The 24,807-nt window shown below is 36.4% G+C and overlaps 2 protein-coding genes and 1 pseudogene across 3 annotated transcripts; 1 reads left to right on the top strand and 2 right to left on the bottom strand.

Moving 5' to 3' along the window:
- Nucleotides 1-1,964: 1,964 nt before the first annotated feature.
- LOC114727032 (uncharacterized) lies at nucleotides 1,965-12,903 on the top strand (the record flags this gene model as incomplete). The annotated part of the gene is made up of 24 exons (XM_028913737.1): nucleotides 1,965-2,225; nucleotides 5,915-6,132; nucleotides 6,221-6,326; nucleotides 6,412-6,513; nucleotides 6,631-6,690; nucleotides 6,784-6,862; nucleotides 7,290-7,437; nucleotides 7,865-7,988; nucleotides 8,093-8,273; nucleotides 8,697-8,725; nucleotides 8,939-9,087; nucleotides 9,232-9,334; nucleotides 9,481-9,576; nucleotides 9,650-9,684; nucleotides 9,766-9,910; nucleotides 10,226-10,288; nucleotides 10,397-10,456; nucleotides 10,545-10,706; nucleotides 10,966-11,039; nucleotides 11,128-11,221; nucleotides 11,335-11,471; nucleotides 11,559-11,639; nucleotides 11,732-11,837; nucleotides 12,571-12,903. Coding segments are annotated over 24 exons (2,682 nt in total), but the record flags the coding sequence as incomplete, so codon positions are not given.
- A 1,209-nt stretch (nucleotides 12,904-14,112) lies between these two features.
- Nucleotides 14,113-17,923, bottom strand: LOC114727027 (heterogeneous nuclear ribonucleoprotein 1). 2 transcript variants are annotated; one of them, XR_003738551.1, is made up of 3 exons: nucleotides 17,514-17,923; nucleotides 15,313-16,659; nucleotides 14,113-14,636 (listed from the first exon to the last, which is right to left on the bottom strand). XR_003738551.1 is itself a non-coding variant. In XM_028913733.1 (2 exons), the coding sequence occupies exons 1-2, from the start codon at nucleotides 17,733-17,735 to the stop codon at nucleotides 15,457-15,459; spliced, it is 1,425 nt and encodes a 474-aa protein (XP_028769566.1). In that variant the 5' UTR covers nucleotides 17,736-17,923; the 3' UTR covers nucleotides 15,086-15,456. The 2 variants fall into 2 exon arrangements, 1 of the variants encoding a protein (XP_028769566.1); XM_028913733.1 differs by lacking the exon at nucleotides 14,113-14,636 and having other exon boundaries at nucleotides 15,086-16,659.
- A 2,205-nt stretch (nucleotides 17,924-20,128) lies between these two features.
- On the bottom strand, nucleotides 20,129-23,625 carry LOC114727026 (heterogeneous nuclear ribonucleoprotein 1-like; annotated as a pseudogene).
- Nucleotides 23,626-24,807: the final 1,182 nt, after the last annotated feature.

Here is a 24,807-nt window from a genome sequence, read left to right as displayed (position 1 = left end):
TTTGGGTTATGACTTCTATTATGTTATTTGTAAATTGCCTAATTTTTGTTGCAAATTGCTGAATTCCTCTTGTAAATCGTCTAATTTCACTTGTTCACTTATATTTAGACAGTTGCGTTTGTTTTGTTATATATATTTTTATTTGCATCTTATGATTGAATCGGTTGCTTGGCTTGGTGGTTATAAGTCTTTTGGTGTGCCAAGGAGTCATCGGTTCAAACCCTCCCTTGGTCACTTTGTTTTAAACAAAAAAAACTTCAGCCACCAGAGGTCTGGCCAGAGTTACTGTTCCGGCCACAGGTGGTCGGACCCCGGTGGCGGCCACCTGAGCTCCGGTGGCCGGACCTCTGACTTCCAGTGGCCGGAACAGTAACTCTGATAAATATTTATTTTTTAATAAAATAAAAAGGGAGGGGTATTATTGTAATCTCACTCTAAATTTTAATTTCAATTTGGTCTCTTGATCCTGTAGTGAAATTTCAGAAAGTTTTAGTCCTTAACGGATATATCCTATTCGGTCTGACAGGAAGAGTAGTAATAAAAAAAATAGTGATGGAGTCGTGGTCCCAGTGGCTCCGCAAACATATGCCCTCTCGGCGTCACATCATGGTCATGTGATGGTGATACCCCACATTACCACAAATGCAGAAAATGACCATACGTTTCTGATCCGATCTTCACAACTTAAAAAAGAAAATCAAATATAAATTAATAACTCTGGTACTTTTACAACGTGTCTAACGTGTTGCGGACATATACTTGATTGTGCAGAAGTAGCGATAACATGTGTCGATGTTGAATTGACAACAGGCGATGCTATTCTTTTATATTCACTTAATTATTTAGTTGATTTTAATTTTAAATATAAGACTTATTTTTTATATTTATTAATTTTTTTAAAATTATCTTTATATATACTCTCTCAACCATAATCAAGTAGAAGAAAAAAATATAATATTAAAAAAAATAATTATGGTATTTTAAGAAAAACATGTCACATTTCTTATAATTAACTACCTTACCTAATTTTCTTAATCTAACCAAATTAGTTAAGTAGGTCTTATATATTAAGAATCAAAGGAGTATGAGGTTTCAAATTTGACCTCGTGTAAAAGCGGAAAACATGTTTAAAAAGAGTTATGTTTAAGATAGTCTCGTACAGAAGGTGATTATATATTAAAAAGAATGTATGGGTGAAATCAAATCATAATTTAAAAAGTAAATTTATAATCCATGAAATAAATATATATAAAAAATTTTATATCAATTTATATGAAAATAGTTTTTAAAAATATTTTTAGGTAATTCAAACACCGCAATATTATGGCAACTGTCGCGTATTTTTGTTTTACAAATATTTGAATTAGCTTTTTAAAAATAATTTTATAAAATGTAAAATAAGTACATGAAATGAATTTTATTCCCATAAATTCAAATGGAAGTGAAGGCTGTGACCCTCCTCTAAGAAATGGCAGTGTCCTGGATTCCGAATCCAGCCAAGGATAGCTAACCCCACAACACTGGCTAACTTTTCCTCCCACTTGACTTCCTGCCAATCTGAGACAAGCACCAAATAAATGACCTGGACTTGCAGAGGAAAAGAAAATTAGAAAGACAGTGAACATGGGAAATACTAGTAAAAATAAATAACGGAAAAGATCAAGAGGCACGAGAATGGCCAGGTGTAGCATGTATGGGTATTGAGGAAAGCAGAGAAAAGGTTCAGTTTGGTTTGGATAGAGAGGGTTCGCAGAGGCCTTGTTTTGCTTATCTTTTTCGTCTGAGCGGAAACACACTTTACTTACAAGTACCTGTCATTAACTTAAATAACCCCTCACTGATTTGCTCTGCAACCTCTCGGATCAGTCAGTCAGAGCCCTCCCTTCAATTTAGTGGACATTTCTCTTCCACGTCTCCATTTATTATGTCCTTTAAGCCGCCTCCTTCGCCATCATTGTCATTAAATTAAGCCGAGGTATATACATAAACATATCCATATTGATATCCGAATCCAACCTCTGGTTCTGCAGAAGAAGGGAGAGGCAAGGATGAAGAGAGTGGGAGTGGTCGGTGCGGGGATTAGTGGTCTGGTCTGTGCATATGAACTGGCAAAAGCAGGAGTTCAAGTGGTGGTTCATGAGAAAGAAGACTACTTGGGAGGCCATTCCAGGACTGTCAATGCTGATGGCTTTGATCTTGACTTGGGCTTCATGGTCTTCAATCGGGTAATTCATCATCAAATGCCTTTTCACTTCTACTCTTTAAATTCTCCTGCTTTTCGATTCTGATATGGTGATTCCCGGTTACATTATCCAAAACTGGAGCATTTTGTTCGCACTACCTATATCCTCCTCCTGCTTCTAAATACTGCTCGAACACCTAATTTTTTGAAGATTCATTACCTGCATTATCTGCAACTCACTCACATTATCTCTCACATTATCTCATGTTATATTCAGGAAGTATTTGGATAAAAACAAAACTATGCTTTCAAAAGTGTTTCTAAATGAATGTTTAGAAGGGTTTATCTTGATTTGTAGAAAAGTATTTTTGAAAAGTGATTATATAGTGTTCCAAACACCGTCTTATTCCTCTTTGATAACCCCAACCTTTTTACTTCTCCGTTTTGGTGTCGGCTCATATATATAGATTATACTACCGTGGGCTTCTGTTTTGAACGGAATTTCAAATAGATAATGGGATTTTCTTTGAATTTTATACCACTCACACATGTTCGTCTATTCTTTCACCTCCATTGCTTGATTCCTATTCAACTCTCTGAAATAGTTTCGGAGTTCAAATTGTGGGTGTGTATCAATGACATTTATCAAAAGGACTATAAAGGAAAAGAGAGAAAGGATATGTTCCAGAAAGATAAGCTCACGAGTTCGAGTCTTTGCTTTTTGGGTGAAAATTAGGGGAAGAGAATTAAAGGCACATTAATGATGGAGGTGGATAAAATGAAATAACAGCTGAATAATTATTTTGCTGATTTGATACTCATTTCAATTTGAATGTTAATCTCTCCTTCGTCTTCTCCTTCTCCTTCGTCTTCTGCATAACTCTGTTTCCCACGTTGTGAGCAATGACAAAGAAATTGGTTTATAATTCGGATACATTAATTAATAGGTAATCAAAATAATTAAGTATTAAGATGCTGATAATTAGTGTCAAGAGATTTTGAAGTTTTTTCAAGAAAGAAAAAAGAAATGAAGCTGGAAGCAGGTATGAGCCGGCAAGGTTTAAAATATACTTTATTAAGACTTATTTTATAGTGTAATTTACACCGTAAAATGAGTGTTAAGTTTAGGACGGAAAGAGTATATAGAGCAAACTTTATGAGGAAATTAAAATAAAAAGTCAAGCTTTTGTTGCATGTAGAACCAAGTAGATATGGCTGAATATTTGTATGGCTAGCTTCGAGTATTCAATGTATGGACTTAATAATTAATGACTTAGCCAGGATTTCGTAGGACTATGTTTAGCCCTTTATGTAATATATAACTGAATTGATTCCTTTGTCGTCATAATCATATTCATCCCCTGTCTGTCCCACCATGACCATTCCACAATTGCTAATTTAATAATTAATACTCACGACAATGCAACTCTTTTCCCTTATCCCCTGTCTCTCTAGTATGGAAACCAGTCTCGGTACTCATCTTTTTTATAAGCATTATAAACTTATCAGATCTGAATCATCTATATCTCATTTGGATGGTTCAAATTTGATTTCTTTTCTATTTTTATTTATTCAAAATAATTATTTTATTATGTATAGAATTTAAAATAGTGATGATTTCTTAACTATCATTCTTTCAAAAAATAGTTTTCTCTATTTAAAAAATAATTAATTAAAAAATTTAAATCTGGATCGTTCAAATTAGATATAGACGGTCCAAATCTGAAGAATTTAAGGGGCTCATCAAAGAGATGAGCACTGAAACTGATTCCTTCTGGTTTGTTGATAAAGGGTCAAAATTCACCTGCAGGCGAAAGAAGATACAAGAAGCATTATATTAGTAGCTAGCAGACAGGGTTGCATAATCATCCACACAATTTAAAACAGAAAAAATTATGAATTAATTTAATAACGTCCTCGACGACGATTGTGCTGGACACTTACGAGAATTTTCTTCAACATACGACATTAATTCTCATCGGAAGGATTCTACGAAAACATAAAATTTTGAAGAGAAGGCAGCTTCATGATTTTATTAGCTGGGCATGCTGGAGCTGATTTTTAATGCTGTTCTCTTGTGGGGGAAAAATATTTTCTCTGTGGATATAGAGAAAATAAATATTTAATAGCAACTTTGATAAAATCGTTTTCAAATATTTGTAACTGTAATGAAATAATATTTTGAGTGAAATATGCATGACAAAGTTAAAAAGAAAGGAAGATCTATTGGTGTATTTTATTCGAATAATAGATTATTACTCAATTTTTTACTGATGTCATTTAAAAAATAATAAATAAAAATGATAGTATTTTTTTTGGAGGTGGGGTGGGGATAGAAGATTGGGAGAATTACAATTAGGTCATAAGAAAAGAATTTAATTATGTTAAAGTCTATTGACAAATGAAGAGTAAATAATACTGAGTTTTAGAATAGGAAATGACAATAGATTCAAACTGGTTACTTGTTAATGAGACTTTTTGGTAATTAAATTTTTTTCTTGAGATCTTCTAGTAATTCTCCCCAGGAGATTTAGTTTATATGGTACACTAATATTGATTATTCTTTTGGCATATTGTCGAATTAAATTCAATTAAATCCTTTAAGTATTAGGAATTTTTTTAACAAAGTATCATTGTTTTATCCATCAAACATCGATATTTTTATAAAAATAAACACTTTCACACGGATACACATTCAATGTGATACCCACAGTATATTTGATAATATATGCAAGACATTTAAACATTTTTATTATGAGTTTTTGTTTTCTTCTCAGCGGTCTAAAACCAGAACCACGAAAAGCTTGCAAGAAACTCACATTTTTATATTATTCATTTTTCACGTGTTATTTATTTTATTGATATATGCACAATTGCAGTTTCTCTTATTTGGCGTAATTACTTGTACCCATGCACTTTCATGGCAATGGATATTTGCAGTTCGTTCTTTTTTTATCTTATACTCCTCTGATTTTTAATATAGGACTTAATTGTTGAGTTCATTTTGATTCTAAATATAAAATATATTTCTCATATTTATCAATTTTTTTCTAAATTACCCCTATAAATACTGTCTCAACTATAATCAAGTAGAAGAGGGAGGGAGAATATTAAAAAAGATGATTATGGTGTTTTAGAAAAAACATGTCATATTTATTATAATTAACTAACCTACCTAACTTCCTTAATCTAATCAAATTAATTAAATAGTTCTTATATTAAGGACCAAAAGAGTACTTATTTGTACATTTCTTATTTTATTATTAATTAAAATATCATATAAATTTAATTCTACTTTATTTACCTCCTTCGTTAGAACCTATCATATAAGTCCAGCTACATAAATCACTATTCTATTGTAATCTGCCAACAACCAATTAATATATATATATATATATATATATATATGTATTTGTGTGTTATACAGGTCTGATGACTAATTTCGAATTGTTGATGGCACAGAAAAGAAAACTGTAAAACAATTTTTTTTCAAAAAAAGTTTCAGTTAAAAAAAAGTGTCGGAGTCATAATTTATATAAAGGATTCATGATCACAAAAACGAGTCAACTACAATTAATCAGGCAAAGGCATTGAATCGCAAAAGGAGTGTATGAAATAATTGGTGATTGATTTGCATGTGTTTTTAGAAGATGAGTTATTTGAGAATAGAATAATAGTATTTGTGAAGACTGAAGAGTAAGTTAAAAAGTGTGTTAAGTGAATGGAAAACAGGTGACGTATCCAAACATGATGGAGTTATTCGAGAGTTTGGGAGTTGACATGGAACTATCAGACATGTCGTTTGCTGTGAGCCTTGACAAAGGCCGAGGTTGCGAATGGGGCAGCCGAAACGGTTTCTCCGGCTTATTTGCCCAGAAAACAAACATCCTCAACCCTTACTTCTGGCAAATGATTCGTGAAATCGTCAGCTTCAAGCATGATGTTCTAAGGCTAGTACTCACCTCCTCACTTCTTCCCTCCAAAAGCTTGCACGTACACTCACTAACTAACAATGGTTTCCTCTTGCAAATATTGCAGCTATCTTGATATGCTTGAGAATAACCCAGATATTGATCGCAATGAGACTTTGGGCCAGTTCGTCAGCTCAAGGGGTTACTCTGAACTGTTCCAAAAAGCTTACCTTGTATGATAAGTTACTCCCTGTTGACTACTGTTATCTTTCTACTGTGTAAGTTTCTTTGAGTTAAACAAGTGAGTACCTGTTTCAGATTCCAATCTGTGGTTCGATTTGGTCCTGCCCCTCTCAAGGAGTTATGAGCTTTTCTGCTTTCTCAGTTCTCTCATTCTGTCGCAACCATCATCTACTTCAGGTAGTCCTACTGTAAATCACCTTTTTCCGATGTTTATTTATATCATCAATTCTTGCTCTAGTTTTAAGATCTAAAGTTTCACATGTTACTTCCTAAGTCGCTTGCTTCTCCCTTCAGCTCTTTGGCCGGCCCCAATGGCTTACTGTCAAAGGGCGCTCACACAACTACGTTAGAAAGGTGCAATGTCTACTCATTATGATTTTAAGCATTTTCCCCCACGAAACAAAAGAAAAAAAATCTGGTATTGATTCTTGATTTTGGAAAAATCAGGTCAAAGAGGAGCTTCAAAATAGAGGTTGCCAAATAGTAACCAACTCTGAAGTAATATCAGTTTCAACCTCTGAAAAAGGTCAGAAATACCAAACCTTTTTTTTTTTTTTAACGGTTTCAGTTTTTACCCCTTTCCATGACAAATTCAATAACTTTCGTTCGTGAGTTTGTATGCCTAAAACTTTTCCTTTCATGGAAATTATTGTGATCAAGTGACCTTATATAATACTACTTCCGATCTTAATTATAAGACCTCATTTATAGTCTACAAATGAGGTTTTATAATTAAAACCGGAGGCAGTATATATAAGTTAAAAGGCTAGGGAAATGCATGCAGTACAAACTTTCGGCGGTTTAAAGCTAGAAAATACCCTTCCCATATGGAAGTTCTTGATGATTTCAATTTGAATGGTCTCCCAGGGACTTTTTATTTTTACAAGTACTACATCTACAGTTGTATTAACTCAATAATGGTATTTTAACAAGTTTGAGAAACATAATTGCAGGATGCGTTGTGCTATGCAATGATGGTACGCAAGAAATCTATGATGGATGCATAATGGCCGTACATGCCCCTGATACTTTGAAGATATTGGGTGACCAAGCAACATTTGATGAGAGGAGAATCCTTGGAGCTTTTCAGTACGAGTACAGGTTAATTCATCTTCATAGTCTTTCTATTTATCTTTGATTCAAATAATACAGATCAGATCATGTATGTGCATCTATCACTCAGCGTATTCTTTGAACTATACATGTTTGGGAAACTGCTTATGTTTCCAAAACGCTACATTTGCAAGATTGCAAAAGTCCATCTCAAACAGAAGTCAAACGGACTTTTGGGAGTAGACCAAACATGCTTATTTTATCGCAATAGAAATAGAACTCTCAAAATTCGTTTTTAGGAGTTGGTGTATAATATTAAACAGATAACACGAGTTATTCGGGTCAAGAAGTCTATGCTTGGATGTTTATGTGTACTTGGATATTGTTGTTCAAAATAAAAGGTGCTAAATTGAGATGTTGAGTATATGCAAATAAGTTCAATCGCACAATTATATTTTTTACTCTGTATTGGCAGTGATATTTTTCTTCATCGTGATAAAAATTTAATGCCCAAAAACCCAGCAGCATGGAGTGCCTGGAATTTCTTGGGAGATACTAGCAATAGAGTGTGCGTGACATACTGGCTCAATATTCTTCAGGTCAGCGGATTTTATGCTCTTAGGGGAAGAAACAGTTTCTTAAGCAGTCATTTATTCTTCCTTGTAAATGATCATGATGTAATGTGAAATATGTGGGCTTTTAGAACTTGGGAGAAACAAGTCTACCATTTCTTGTAACTCTGAATCCTGATCACACGCCACAAAATGCGTTGCTTAAGTGGTCAACTGGCCATCCACTCCCTTCTGTCGCTGCGTCAAAAGCTTCATCTGAATTAGATCTCATTCAAGGGAAAAGAAGAATCTGGTTCTGTGGCGCCTACCTAGGTAGGTTCCTGCTTATTGTGTTGGAAGATTCTTCATTTTTATTTCAATATCAGTGCTCATGAACTTGCCATTGAGCACTCATTTTTGTGTTCTTCAACCACAACAGATGTCTGCTGATTATAGTTTGCTTAGTCCATGTGACTCATTTTCTTGATCTGTGTAACTGCATTTATATGTAAAACCATTTTATGAAGAAAGTGAAGCATAGAAGCATTTTTTAAAGAAAGTGAAGTACTAATAGCTGACTGAATCGGTAAAATGAGCAAATCAGCATGTAATGCTCCCGATGAAATTAACTTTACATACACACATATATGTACTTTACCGACAATTGTACAAGGCGCAGTAATCATATTTCTTCCTAGAATTTTGATCCAGTTCAAATTACCCCTGACCAAAATATACTCTGTCCTTTTGTTTCAGGTTATGGATTTCATGAGGATGGATTAAAGGTAGTAAGAGCTAACTTTGAAAGAGAAAAAGCCATGATATGTTTGACTGTTGGCTGACTGTTAAAATAGGATTTAAGGCAGCCAAACTCTTTGAATTCTGAATTGGAAATCTAAATCACCATTTACTGCTATACATATATTACTACTTGGCAACATGTCATCATTTTTGTTGGATGGAAATAAAGATGACTGAACATTAAGTTTAACTTTTAGGCTGGCATGACTGCAGCACATGGGGTTCTTGGAAGATGTTATCCCCTTATAAGCAACCCAAAACACATGGTACCTTCTTGGACAGAACTGGGCGCTCGACTTTTTGTGACCAGATTCCTGAAATCATATATCTCTGCTGGGTGTTTAATGTGAGTTCTCTTCCAAGACTGTATAATTTTTTTCAGTGAATTCTCAAGATAAACATATCCTCAATGTACATGCATGCTTTTAATATTTAACACTCTGCAATTATAGAGAAGTTTTTCAATACCTTGTGCCTTGAGGTGTTACAGTTTATTAGAGGAAGGAGGGACAATGTTCACCTTTGAGGGACAAGGGAAAGGGAGCCTATTAAAAAGTGTTATCAGGGTCTACACTCCTCGTTTCTACTGGAAGGTATTTACTTATTTATGAACTATCAATGGTTGGTCTTATTATGAGTTTAGAATTTATGATGTATGCTTTTCCTTGTCAGTGAAAAATAAATCACTTGCAGTTGGTTAGAAAAAAAGAAAAACTGATACTATTGATGTGTGTTTCAGGTTATGACACAAGCTGATTTAGGCCTTGCAGATGCATACATCAACGGGGACTTTTCATTCGTTGATCAAGACGAGGGCCTTTTAAACTTCTTTTTGGTAGGTAAACTTATGTCTTGATTAAACACAAATGTCCTTTTTGGTCTTCAATTAACCCTGATTTTCAATGCAGATTCTCATAGCGAACAGAGATTCAGATGCTACAACTCAAAGTTAAAGAATAGGTATGCTGCATATGGAAGATATTGAAGCCTACAATGAAGTATTACTCACATTTTATATCAAACTTTCTGATTTTGATGGCTTTAGGGGTTGGTGGACACCGGTTTTATTCACATCTTGCATAGCGTCTGCAAAGTTCTTCATTGAGCATGTTTCAAGGAAAAATAATCTTACACAGGCTCGAAGGAACATCTCTAGGCATTATGATCTGGTATAATATTTTTTTCTTTATTTTGGAGAAAGATCTGATATAAAATTGTAACGTGCAAAATTGCACGTATTCAATGATAAGCACAAATTTATATCATTTGATTCATTCAGAAAAAGGTGAGAACATATAACGAGTTTTGCATGACCTAAGGCATATAAATGAAAATATTTTTGACATAAATTGCGATGATGTGATGTTACTTGTACTCTTAAAAAACCCTTCTCTACTGATGTCAGCTTCTTTTTCCATCTATCATATATTGTCGACTGATGATTATGCCTGAAAGCTTACATTTCTCTCTCGGTCTGTTTATAGAGCAATGAACTCTTCGCTCTTTTCTTGGATGAAACGATGACTTACTCATGTGCTGTGTTTAAGGTTAGGATATTGACTTCCTGATTCTTGTGCCCAATCTCATATAACTTTTGAAGCAGCATTGAACGGTTTTTTTTTTTTTTTTTTTAACTTTCTTATATTATCTCATAGAATGAAAACGAAGACCTAAAAGGTGCACAGATGAGAAAAATCTCGCTTCTGATTGAAAAAGTGAGTTTCTAAGAAGTTACTTCAATATTTTAATGGTTATACTGGAGGATATCTCCATTAATATTTTCCTCTTCAAATAAATAAACAGGCAAGAATAGGAAAAAAACATGAAATTCTTGAGATAGGATGCGGATGGGGCAGCTTAGCCATTGAAGTTGTCAAACGAACTGGTTGCAGTTACACTGGCATAACATTGTCCAAGGAGCAACTGAAATTAGCAGAAAAGAGAGTTAGAGATGCTGGGCTTCAGGTATTAAACCACTACCTCCAGTTCTAAATACAAGGTCTAGTTTATAATGTACACTTATTAACTAGGTCCGCGTCTACTGAAATCCTCATTAGAGTTATGGATTTTACAGAATGAGCCTCAATATTTTATCTCTTTGCTACACTGCTCATGTGAAATTTAGGTTTCTCCTCGTGCTAAAGAGATATTAGATGTATCGTGCTTATGACATTGAAAAATCTTTAGTAACTTCAGATATAATACTAGTTATTCATGCTTCCAGGACAATATCAAATTTCTTCTGTGTGATTATCGCCAATTACCCAAGACATGCAAATTTGATAGGATTATATCTTGGTGAGTTCTTTTCTCTGAATTTCAAAAGAATCATATCCGTATGGCAGTACTCTCAGCATTTTTCATGATCTGTATTGCCATATTTCAGTGAGATGATAGAAGCTGTTGGTCATGAATATATGGAAGAGTTCTTTGGTTGTTGTGAATCAATATTGGCTAAAGATGGACTTTTTGTTCTGCAGGTAACATAGAATATGAAATATGCTGGTATTTTCCCCAGTTAACCGTCAAAACTAGATTCCTTGCAGTATTTAAATTGCTGCTGACTGTTGCGGATGTTTATCTTTCTCTTTAGTTCATATCAATACCGGATGAGCGTTATGATGAGTACAGACGCAGTTCAGATTTTATAAAGGAGTATATTTTTCCAGGCGGTTGCTTACCCTCTCTGAGCCGAATAACATCAGCTATGGCAGCTGCATCTAGATTCTGGTATAAATTACATGCTTTGTTGCGGAATTCTACAGTAAAGCATAGCTTTCATTCTTCTTTTACTAAAACAGATATTCTCAAATGTAGTGTGGAGCACATAGAAAATATAGGAATTCATTACTACCAAACGCTAAGGTGGTGGAGGAAGAACTTCATGAAAAGGCAGAAGTATGTTCTTAATTCATAAACTAGTTCTCCATACTAAACTACAGATTTTGGTTACCACTGATTCTGGGATTTTGCCCCTTTTATGGTGGTAGTGAAATCCTGGCTCTTGGATTTAATGAGAAGTTCATTCGGACATGGGAGTACTACTTTGATTACAGTGCAGCAGGTTTTAAGTCTCATACACTCGGGAATTATCAGGTATACCTAAAGAGTTACTATAAATGTTTGAAGTAGCTAATTTGATGCTTTAAAATCACTTGGCATGATCTAACGTGGTCATATGTGTTAATGTGTCCGTTTTCTGGCGAAGACTTGGGTTTAGCAGTACCAAGAATAATTTTAGGATCTTGCTCATTAGAGCATCATTTGTCACCACATTTTCCACAAGGTTGTATTGAAATACCTTACACACCTATCTCAGATTAGATGAACACTTCAATAGCAGCATGTTGAATCTCACAGTCCCAGACCAATAACTATCTGGAAAGTATGTTTTTGGTTAACACAACATAAACCTTTTAGCCGCACCGGAGTCCAAAGTACAAGTAGAACTCAATCTCAATGGTCTCCTCTGAGTTTTTAATATCCCTTTCAGTCTCTATGAATTAGCTTTCTGTGAAAGTCTTCTCTTATTTTCAACTCAAAAGATTTCACCTTATGACAGTCATCATTACCACTATATTTTTGTTTCTAAAGCCCTTCCTTGAAGAATGGAGGATTCGGCATATATTCCTGGCATATCTTGAATTCTTCTGGCACAGTGAACATGCTGCCTCCGTTCTATGTAACATGGGCATGGGTTCTAGCTTGTGTTGCGGACTGTATTTTTATCAGTGGCTATGTTTCAACTTGAGATCCGTTTTGTTAATCCGTTGATAGATCCAAAAATAGCATATTGTGAGTTTGAACTATTGCGTACAATTTGGTGTAGGTGGTCTTTTCACGCCCTGGGAACACTAGTGCGTTCAGAGATCCGTACAAAAGTTGGCCCTCATCTTGATTTGATTCTCAGTGAAGCAAAATCTTCGCGTTCAAGCAAAGTTAGAGCTAGCTGAATCATTGAACTTCCATGGCTCTCATATTCGATAAAATTTTCATTTATTACATTTGCAGAGTGAATTGTATCTAGCCTTCTATTTTGTGCTGTCAACCCATTCGACATTCTTTTCAATAGCTTTAATTTCTTTATTATGGCATGTGTCTGATCAGGAGATATTTGTTTGTTTGGGGAGACTATAGATTTATTGATCATCTTTTTATTATTTATTTTTTGTGGGGTCTTCATTTCTCTCGATCTGCGAAACAATATTAATTGAGCACGTATAAGAAAAGTGTAATTTCATTTTTACACTGTTCATCCACGTCCCCGTTTGCTATCTTGTGAATAAGATCCCCCCTCTTTTTTCCCACTTTCGATATACCTAAGATTATCACAGTTTTTTTCCTATCAATAATACATCAGTATTGAAAAGTGTAATTTCACTTTCACAATAAGAAAGGCATAAAATTATTTTCTGCTTTTGAAATCAATTTTTTCAATCTCCATTTCAATTCCATTCCGTATTCCAAACCAAACAGATCTCCAGCATCGACTCATGCAAGCCCTTAGTCACAAGTCAAACATCCTAGAGCACGCATATGTGAAAATACTTGCATCAAACTTTTTATATCTGTTATATCAAGTTTTTCAATTACATATAATTATATGTCCATCTTTTTTTTATTTATAATTCAATAATAATTTTTTTTAAAGAAAATAAGACACATGACCTTGTATGTAGATGAAATGAAATGAAAACCACGCCTCCTTAAGGCTCAATTGACATAATTGTCAATTACCATCATGTGGATATGTGACATTTGAAAAATGAAATAGACAATGAAGGCCACAGGCCAAAAATATAAACAGAAAAACCGCAGAAAAACAATCAGATGCCAACATATAACTACATGCCAGCCTCAACAAATTTAACAATTCCAATCGCCAGAATACAAAACTTTATAGCCATGATAATGAATGGGTTAATTGCCTGTCTAATTGCTAATCCACCAACCAAATCATTACAATTTGAAGTACTGCCTTGGTCATGAATTATAAACAGAGACTCTACTTAAATTCTATAAAACATGAGAAGAATTACAATAAGGTCTCAAGGAAGGAAAATAATTACTAAAAAGTTTTAATAACAATCTAAACAGCCTATAAGTTCCACAATAATAACAACTTTTGAAACTTGTTTTATAATTATTTTTCTTTCTCAAAACTTCATTGTAATTCTCCCTAAAATATATGGTAAACTGTGTCTAGTTCCTGAGACATGTTAAGAAGTGGGCACATGAGAAAGATGCAGTTACGACCCCCACATCAACCTGTACCACGGAAAATTAACGTGCCTCACAAACCAATGGGAATCTACCTTATAGAAGTGAAGCAAAAAATAAAAAGCTGAGGACAAGAACTAAAAGATAGCCATATTATCAAAGGAACGAGGTAATCCCACTCGGAATCTTCTACGTCTCTATCACAAGCCATTATCACAGTCAAACATCAAAACAGAATTTACATCAGAAGAAATTAGTCTGTTAGCAATCCACTTCCATTAAAAACATGCCAACGCTATTATGAACAAGTCTCTAAAGTCCTCTAGCACATGAAACCACAAGTTAACATCGGGTATATCAATTGGTTGGTCACCTAGTAGCATTCAGGCAAAGATTTGGAACAAGTCATGGCTAACTGCTTTAGTCCACTACTGCACACCATCCACCTCACTTTCCGTCAAACACCACAAACCAGACAGTAGGTCAAGAACTTTATCATACTTGAACAAGCCTGGAATCCCCAAGTGTGAAGCCGCTTTGCCCCAGAAAAACACGATTTGACTGAACAACGTTCATAGCATGCTGATCAACCACCCTGACCAAGCCCATTATGAAGTTCGTGTTCAGACATAAGTGGACACTTGGCTACACTTCAGTACTCGTGCACCTCTCCTCCTGTACAACACAAGTGCAAATACAGGGGGAAATGATTATGCCATCCTCGAAGTTTCAACTACCACTACCATTATCGCAACCCATTACGACGTGATCAACCTGAGTGTCCACTGCTATCAGTAAATACCTTGCCTAATCTCCTTATTTCTACTTGTCAAAACAATGGATGCATGAGTCTACACAAGAATTTCCTGCCTCCTCACTGTAGTCAGTAAGGAGTGCCCTAAATAGAATAAAATCAAAACAGGGAGACAAGGCGACAATGGAGATAATTAAGTCCATCCAATCAATTAATAAAATGATATTACTGTCATAGCAAGACTCTAATCATTATCACTGCCCAATATATGCCTTGAGCACATCTTCTTCCTACTTCTAATTATGATTTATGAACATAATTAGTCAAAAGGAGAGGCATGAAAAGATTATGAACAGAAAGAAAGCACAGATGAGTAACCGCATAGGACCAATATAAAGGCAATAAGCTGCTACAGCTGAAATGCTACAGTAACTGAATTCCCATTCAACTAAAAGAAAATCATAGCACGCAATATTTAAAGCTACACGCATTAGCAAATATTAAATAGAAAAGAGCATCTAGTATCTCTTGAAAAATACTACTTATTATAGACTAGGCAAACAGAACTGCAAACTACTCGGATTCAAGCAACCCAACCAGTCCCAAAGTGTATTGACATTATGCTTGGGCTACTTGGTTGATGCTGGGCAGAAGAATTCATGATGATCTCATAAATCAAGATTTGAAGAGGGGTCCAAAAGATGAAATTGAACGATCCAGTTGATAATCTATTTGTCAAAATTACTGCTGTTGGGCCTGCCGTGACTGAGCACCACCATAGTTGCTTCCGTATCCAACTTGCCCTCCATGAGGACCATTTAACTGAGGAGTCCCATAATTTCCAGATTGTTGTGCAGCTTCAGATCTCCATGCAGCATTTCCATATCCTGAACTTCCATTTGCATCACCATAGCCACTTCCATTGTAGTTACCACCACTCCCTTGTGGTTCATTTCCTCCTGGACCACCAGCATAGCTGTTTGGGGCACTTCCTGATCGCCCGCCCACAGCACCATATACACCAGGGTTCCCATAAGGACTATCACTTCCACCATACCCACCATAACCACCATAACCATATCCTTGATTCCCATAACCAGCAGCTCCACTGGGTGACTGACCTGCAGGCGCTGAACCAGGGCCACCAGTGCCGCCAGATCCAGCACTGCCACCAGTAGCACCCCAAGCAGCAGCATTCCCATAGCCCATAGAACCATAACCAGAGGGAGCTTGAGCAGGCCATGAACTCCTTGGAGCACCAGGTGGACCACTGGCATAAGCAGCATTGGGGATGCCAGGATTCCCATAGGTTGCACCAGCAGGTCCACCATACCCAGTGCTTGCACCACCATAACTTCCATATCCGGCAAAACCCATGCCATTATTAGCAGGACCATAACCGTACCCGGAAGCACCATATCCAGAAGAACCATAAGGTGGAAATCCACCCCCGGTGCTTGGAGGCTGCACATACCTACCAGAATCCATCCGACCATCATATGCATTTTGATTGCCACCAGATGCCCCGTACCCCTGATAACCACTGCCACCTCCTCCCCCAGTACCCATTCGGCCGCTCGCACCAGGATTAGCATCCTTCGGAAGTGCCCGCTTCACCTCTACTTGCTTGCCATTTAAATCGTGAAATGGCTTCTGCAAAACCCTGTCAACTGCATCTTCAGTGTCAAATGAAATAAACCCAAATCCACGTGGCCGTCCAGTATTCTGGTCATACATGACTACTACATCAGTTACATGACCATAAGCCTCAAAATACTCACGAAACTTCTCTTCACTCAATGTCGGAGGCAACCCACCAACAAATATTTTTTTGGTCCTCATATTTCCTCCATTTCCAGAATTTCTATAAGAGTTGGGATTTCCAGCCCTGGACGTGGCTGAAATTTGTTGATCCTCTCTGGAGAAGGCCTTCTTGGCATCTACCTGGAAATTAAAAGGTCAGCAATAAGACCTATAAATAATGACAAGAAAACCATACACAAGAAAAAGAGTTTAACATCCGAAAGTCAAATAGAAAAATGAACAATCTTATTAGAGTTCAAAAGCTGCAATGTTACTCGAAACCAATAAAATAAGATATTCGCTTCATCACTTAACATGAAAAAGAACTATTTAATATCCAATGTAATAATCCAATAAACTGCTGTTTACAATAACTAAACACACTTTCACCTAGGGAAACATACAGATGTACTTCTTAATTCAAGTAATCTTCAGCACAGCAGCAGTGGTTGATTAACTATTGTCGACTAGCTAACTATGTTTTCTCAAGGTCCGCGCTTGTAATTTGTGTTTTGCGCAGCACTACTCCCAACCTCCCGAGTGTTCTCTCAGGCCCGTTTCACCATAGATAGTGAGCCATCAACAAAGAAGTTTAGACCAATGATTACCACCAATGCATAGGTGACCCGTTTGGGGGGAAAAACACCCAGAAAAGAAAATCGTCTAGTATAAAGAGAATCTAAACAAATGAATCAAAATTGGCACATTAACATAAACTATGACAATCATTAAATTTGAAAGCGAAATTATCATTAAACTGACAAACTAAAGATAAAATGACATCAACCAACAACCGAAATTTGGTACCAGCAGCAGCAAATAACATGACAAAAGTTCCCACGACAATCGCAAAACAAACAAATCCGCAATAAGGACCCCAGCATAGAGAAATTTGCTATATTGATTTCAGCCACAAAAAGGGTTAGAGGAAAAGGAGGTGAAACATAATTTCATATATTGCAGAGAGAAAAAGGGAGGGTCAACCCTCCTCTCACCGTTCTGCCATCGATTACGTGCTTCTCCTCGAGAACCCTATCGAGGATCGAAGGATCCGCGAACACAACGAATCCAAAGCCTCTGGGCTTCCCAGTATTCTTCTCTCTCATAACGGAGGCGTGCAAAACATCACCATAGTTGCTGAAATGATCTTTCAGGTTGTCCTCCGTCGTATCCCACGATATCCCACCAATAAAAAGCTTCCCTTGATCCGAATCCATTTCGCTCTCTCTCCCCCGTTGAGTACTCTCCACACGCTTTCTCTCCGCAAGCTAAGTTCTGAAGAAATTAATCGCAGCAATTTTGAAAAGATTTTGGTTTGGGGATTGGGAAGTAGAGGTGGAAGAGGATGAGAGGGTTTGTGTGTGGCCGGCTCGACAAGAGAGTAGGGGTGAGCGAGCGAGGGAGAGTGAGAGATTCGATGGTCAAGTGAGAAAAGGGCCAATGAATGCCTTGACAATAAGAAGTATTCGATTTAGACGGATGAGATTCGTTAGCCTTTCCGGCGGATCGTGGAAAATAAACGGATATGATTTGATCTGGCCTATTTTCATGTCGTTGCTACTTATTGCTTAAATTAATTCACGACATAATAATTTTTTTGGAAAATTTATTTTTAAGAACCAAATTCAGAAATCATTTACTCCCATTGACCCTTTTTTTTTTTTGCCGGACCCAATAACCCTAAGGCTCTTCTTGGATAGGAAGAAAAGTTGAATGGAAAGAAAATAGAAAGAGATAAAATAGGGAGAAAGAAAAAGTAGAGGAAAGTTGTTATCATCCTTTTTGCTTGGATGGATGAGAGAAGATAAAAATAAAAAAAAATTAGCAAATATCTAAATGACTAAAATGTTCTTATCAAGATATATCGTATTTAAAATTAAATTAAACTAAACATTGCAATAGAAAAATTATACTAACATTAGCATAATCAAATAATTTAAAATCAAGTTATTTGGTTATACATTTTCAGATTATTATGTTTTAAAACCAAATTATTTAATAAAAATATTGTTTTAAGATTAAAAAATAAAAAGTGAATAACTTTTTAAATATAATAAAAGAAAATAAATATAAAGAGGAAGAGAGAAGAGGGACAATCATAGAAATCTTGTTTTCCTTTCCAAATTTCTCCATATATGGAGATAAAATTTAGAGAGAGAATAAGGCATGAGGCTCACTTTATTTTTTCCTCTATTTTTCCTTCCTTCCACATTTTCTCCCCTATCCAAACAAGAGAAATCTTGTCTTTCCTCATGTTTTCCTCTCTGTTTTTCTCTTCTCTCTAATTTTCTCTCAATCCAAGCAAAGGGTAAATCTACTGCTCATCAAAAGAGCATAAATTTACAATTATCAGTATTTATTATTAGGGGTTCTCAAGGATAGATAAATTTTAAATTTAAAAAAATAATAACTTTCGAATTTAATTCTTGAGAAAAGTTGGCAAAAAAACTCATGACAAAAATTTTGCTCAATTTTTTTTGTTTGCCAAAATGAAACAACTGTATTAAAATTACAATCTTTTAAACCCCGCACTTTTTTTGAAGACCAAAAAAAAAACTTTACCTAACGATAAGTCAAGGTTAAAAGCTAAACATTTACCCATTTATACCAATTTAAAATAGTTTTTAAGAGAAAATTAACAATGCTCGCCATATCAAAGTGGGGTCAAAGACGGCAATTCCATTTAAAATATTATTAAGCCTTAAATGTAACTAACTCTTTCAAAGGAGAAGTTTAAATATTAATTCGCCACTATCTTTTTTCACTAAATCCCAACCATCTCTGTTTTTGTAAAACTATATGTTTTTAAATTGTCTTTCTTACAGACTGTATACTTCCAGATTGTCTTTCTTACACAATTCATATACATTGTCATCAGTATTAAATACAATGTTGGATTAAGCATTTAGTTTGGTTTTAAAGTCAAGTTCCTTTTTAATTCATATATTAGCTTTCTCCATGCTTTTAGCGTATGCCTTAGCCTCAATCCTTTCTTCTTATTCTTCTTCATTATTACTACCACTACTACTATTATATCTCCCTTCCCTTCATAAATTACAGATGCAATAGCCACAGACTCGCATTAACTTCATCCATTATTTAACCCATTCATCACTTTCTAAATCTTACAGGACCACACCACATGCTCTGTTATGTGGTTTTAATTGTATGAACTCTCAATAATCAGAATCACAGATTTAATCTGTAAGTTATAATTTTACTGAATGTTTCATCCTTTGATTCCATAATTATTTTTCCTCGCTAGAACATGAAACTGAATTAAAACAGAACATTACAATACGTCAAGAGAATTTGTAGCAGACTCTCCTTTCACATATAACAGGGATGGGGGAAGCCACACACCTCCCTCTTATACTGCGCTTGGTTGGAAGGATTTTGTACCCTAGTTTGATTAAAAACAGGTGGAATGAATTTTCCCTCCCCTCTTATCCCTCCATTGCCAAATGAGGAGATTTGGAGGAAAATTCAAATTCTTCCCCTCCTCTCACTTTTTCCCCCCCATAAAATCCACCACCTCCTTCTCCTTACATTAACCAAACACCATCAATCTACTATAGGGCTCTTTAATAAAAAGAACACGTGCAACAAATTTTTAAACACCCAATCATGGGATGTCAAGCAACATATTTATCACACTTCCGTTACTCATTAGTGAACCTGATAACAAAAATATAAACCTTGAGTAAGTTTTCTCCCAAGGGAAAACTGAGAGATAATCATAAATAAAAGGAATGAGGTAATCCCACTCGTGAAACCTTCCAAGTCTCTATCACAAGTCATTATCACTGTCCTCTAGCACAAAAAACCGCAAGTTAACATCTGGAATATCAATTGGCTGGCTACCTAGTATTCAGGACAAAATTTTGAAACAAGTCATGGCTAACCGCTTTAGTCAACGTACCGCAGAACCTTCCACCTCACTTTTCCGTCAACCACAACCAGACTGCAGGTTAAGAAATTTATCATGCTTGAACAAGCCTGGAATCCCCAAGTGTGAAGCTGCTTTGTCCCAGAAAGACACAATTTGACTGAACAACGTTCATACCATGCTCAGCCCCCCTGACCAAGCCCATTATGAAGTGCGTGTTCAGCCAGAAGTGGACACATGGCTCCACTTCAGTACTCGTGCACCTCTCCTCCTGTACAACACAAGTGCAAATACGGGGGGAAATGATTATGCCATCCTCAAAGTTTCAACTACCAATATCATTATCGCTACCCATTATGAAGTGATCAACCCGAGTGTCCACTGCTATCAGTATATACCTTGGCTAACCTCCCTTATTTCTACTTGTCAAAACAATTGAAGCATGAGTCTACACAAGAATTTCCTGCCTCCTGACTGTAGTCAGTAAGGGATACCCTAAATGGAATAAAATCAAAACACAAAAACATGATGACAACAGAGATAATTAAGTGCATCCAACCAATTAATAGAGTGATACTATTGTCATAGTAAGACACTAGTCATTATCATTACGCAATATGTACCATGAGCACATCTTCTTCCTACTTCTAATTATGATTTTAAGATCATAATTAGTCAAAAGGAAAGACATAAGATTATGAACAGAATGAAATCACAAGAAGATAAAAACATAGATGAGTATGCAATAAGCTGCTACAGGTGAAATGCTACAGTAACTGAATTCCCAATCAACCGAAAGAAAAATCATGGGCACGCAATATTTAAAGCTACACGCATTAGCAAATATTAAATAGAAAAGAGCATCTAGTATCTCTTGAAAAATACTACTTATTATAGGCTAGGCAAACAGAACTGCAAACTACTGGGATTCAAAGCAACCCAACCAGTCCCAAAGTATATTGACATTGAGCTTGGGCAACTCAATTGCTGCCGGCAGATGAATTCCTGATGACCTCATAATTTAGGATTTAAAGAGGGCTCCAAAAGATGAAATTGTACGATTCAGTTGAGAATCTATCTGTCAAAATCACTGCTGTTGGGCCTGCCGTGACTGCGCACCACCATAGCTGCTGCCATAACCCAGCTGGCCGCCATGAGGACCATTTACCTGAGGAGTCCCATAATTCCCAGATGGTTGCGCAGCTTCAGATCTCCATGCAGCATTTCCATATCCTGAGCTTCCATTAGCATCACCATAGCCACTTCCATTGTAGTTGCCACCACTCCCTTGTGGTTCATTTCCTCCTGGACCACCAGCATAGCTGTTTGGGGCACTTCCCGAACGCCCGCCCACAGCACCATATACGGCAGGGTTCCCATAAGAGCTATCGCTTCCACCATACCCACCATAACCACCATAACCATATCCTTGATTCCCATAACCAGCAGCTCCACTGGGTGATTGACCTGCAGGTGCTGAACCAGGGCCGCCACTGCCACCGGATCCAGCACTGCCACCAGGAGCACCCCAAGCAGCAGCATTCCCATAGGCCATAGAACCATAACCAGAGGGAGCTTGAGCAGGCCATGAACTCCTTGGGGCACCAGGCAGACCACCAGCATAAGCCGCATTAGGGATGTTGGGATTCCCATAGGTTGCACCAGCAGGCCCACCATACCCTGTGCTTGCACCACCATAACTTCCATATCCGGTGAAACCCATGCCATTATTAGCAGGACCATAACCGTACCCGGGAGCACCATATCCAGAAGAACCATAAGGTGGAAATCCACCCCGGTGCTTGGAGGCTGCACATACCTACCAGAATCCATCCGACCATCATATGCATTTTGATTGCCACCAGATGCCCCGTACCCCTGATAACCACTGCCACCTCCTCCCCCAGTACCCATTCGGCCGCTCGCACCAGGATTAGCATCCTTCGGAAGGGCCTGCTTCACCTCTACTTGCTTGCCATTTAAATCGTGAAATGGCTTCTGCAAAACCCTGTCAACTGCATCTTCAGTGTCAAATGAAATAAACCCAAATCCACGTGGCCGTCCAGTATTCTGGTCATACATGACTACTACATCAGTTACATGACCATAAGCCTCAAAATACTCACGAAACTTTTCTTCAGTCAACGTCGGAGGCAAACCCCCACAAATATTTTTTGGTCCTCATATTTCCTCCATTTCCAGAACTTCTATAAGAGTTGGGATTTCCAGCCCTGGAAGTGGCTGAAATTTGTTGATCCTCTCTGGAGAAGGCCTTCTTGGCATCTACCTGGAAATTAAAAAGTCAGTAATAACAGCGATAAATAATGACAAGAAAATCCTATACAAGAGAAAGAGTTTAACATTCAATAGCGCAATAGAAAAATGAACAATCTTATTAGAGCTGAGAATCTGGAATGTTACTTCATTTAATTACCTAAGATGAAAAGCAACAATTCAACATCGAATGAAATAACCAATAAACTATAGTTTACATATCCAATAACTCAACACACTTCCACGAGGGGGAACATACAGATGAAAATCATTCAAATTGAAAACGAAATTATCACTTGACAGACAAAACTAAAGATAAAATGTCATCAACAAGCAACAAACAACAGAATTTTGGTACCAGCAGTAGCAAATAACATGACAAAAGTTCCCACAACAAACAAATCCACAATAAAGGCCCCGATTTAGAGAAATTTGATATAGTGATTTCAGACCCTAAGAGGGTTAGAGGAATATGAGGTGAAACATAGTTTCATATGTTGCACATATAGAAAAGGGAGGGTTAACTCTTCCTCTCACCGTTCTGCCATCGATTACGTGCTTCTCCTCGAGAACCCTATCGAGAATCGAAGGATCCGCGAAGACAACGAATCCAAAGCCTCTGGGCTTCCCAGTGTTCTTCTCTCTCATAACGGATGCGTGCAAAACATCACCGTAGCTGCTGAAATGATCTTTCAGCTTGTCCTCCGTCGTATCCCACGATATCCCTCCAATAAAAAGTTTCCCTTGATCCGAATCCATTACGCTCTCGCTCACCCTCTGGCTACTCTAAAGCCTCTTTCTCTCTGCAATATAATTTCTGAAGAAATTAATCGCAGGAATTTTGGAAAGATTTTGGGTTTGGGATTGGGAAGTAGAGAGCAAAGATGAAGAGAGGGTTTGTCCGTTTCTGTGGCCGACTCGTGAGAGTGGGCACGGGAGCGCAAGCGAGAGACTCGATGCCAATTGCCAAGTGCAAAAGGGGGGAATGCGTGCTTTCACTGTGTGAAGTATTTGATTTTGACGGATGAGATTTGTTAGCCTTTCGGCGAGACGGTGGAAAATAAACGGATCTGATTTGATGAGGCCTTTTTCAGGTCCTGGCTACTTATGGGTCAGTTTAATTATTAATGACACGACAACGTTTATCTGCTTAAAAATTAGGAACAATGACAAACACAAAAAACATTAAATATGCAAGTCATAAATTAGTGTGCTAATTTTCATAATCGCATTTGGGTGTCTAAATGGAATGTTAGTATTAAAACTCTTGCCAAAAACCCAAGAATACCATTGGATTAAAAAAAGAGTCACAACGTTTTTATTGGTAATCTCTTCTCTTTTTTTTGTGAGAGAAAAAAGTTTAGATGAGTTGGATCCTTACGGCTCATCAGGGTCAAGACATATCTTCATGCTCAAAGAACACTCAGTCGCTCACAAAGGTATTTACATATCATCCACCAACAACGTACTCACATCAATAACATTCGAACTCACAACCTTATGTGTTATAAGCCAACTCTTTACTATTTTTATTAGTAATATCTAGTCAAAACTTAATAGTTAATTTATACTCCTCTATTCCCTAATTTAAGACATATTTAACTAATTAGTTAGATTAAGTAAGTTAATTAATTATGAGAAATAAAGCATATTATTCTAAAAATACCATAATTATTTTTCTTAATATTCTTCCCACTCTCTCTTACTTGTTTATAATGAAGGGAGTATGGGTAATTTAAAAAATAATAATAAATATGAGAAATAGGTTTTATATTTAAAACTAATATCAATTCAAAAATTATGTCTTACATTAAGACAGGAGGAGTATATTATTTTATCAAGAAAGTTTAGTGACTTGATGACCATTTAATTTTTCTTTTGCTATCCTAGTAGTAGCGAGACTGAATCACGCTTAGTCTTTTTTTTTATATATATATAAATTAAGATATTTTTATTAAAATTGTGTAGAGTACGACAACACTAAGAGTCTATTTGGATTGCAGGCCAAACCATAGTTTGGGGACTCAAACCATAGTCTGGGAAAAAAATAATCCAAACAGGCACAAATTATTTGAAACCATAGTTTGGGCTAAAATCATGATTTCGGAAGAAGAGAATCCATTCTG

The sequence above is a fragment of the Neltuma alba genome, unplaced genomic scaffold (genome assembly GCF_004799145.2).
Source record: "Neltuma alba isolate B1F8T4 unplaced genomic scaffold, ASM479914v2 tig00012431_pilon, whole genome shotgun sequence".
In the NCBI taxonomy this organism is placed as follows: domain Eukaryota; kingdom Viridiplantae; phylum Streptophyta; class Magnoliopsida; order Fabales; family Fabaceae; genus Neltuma; species Neltuma alba.
Note: the sequence above shows the minus strand (reverse complement) of the source record. Positions and strands in the feature narration are given on the sequence as shown.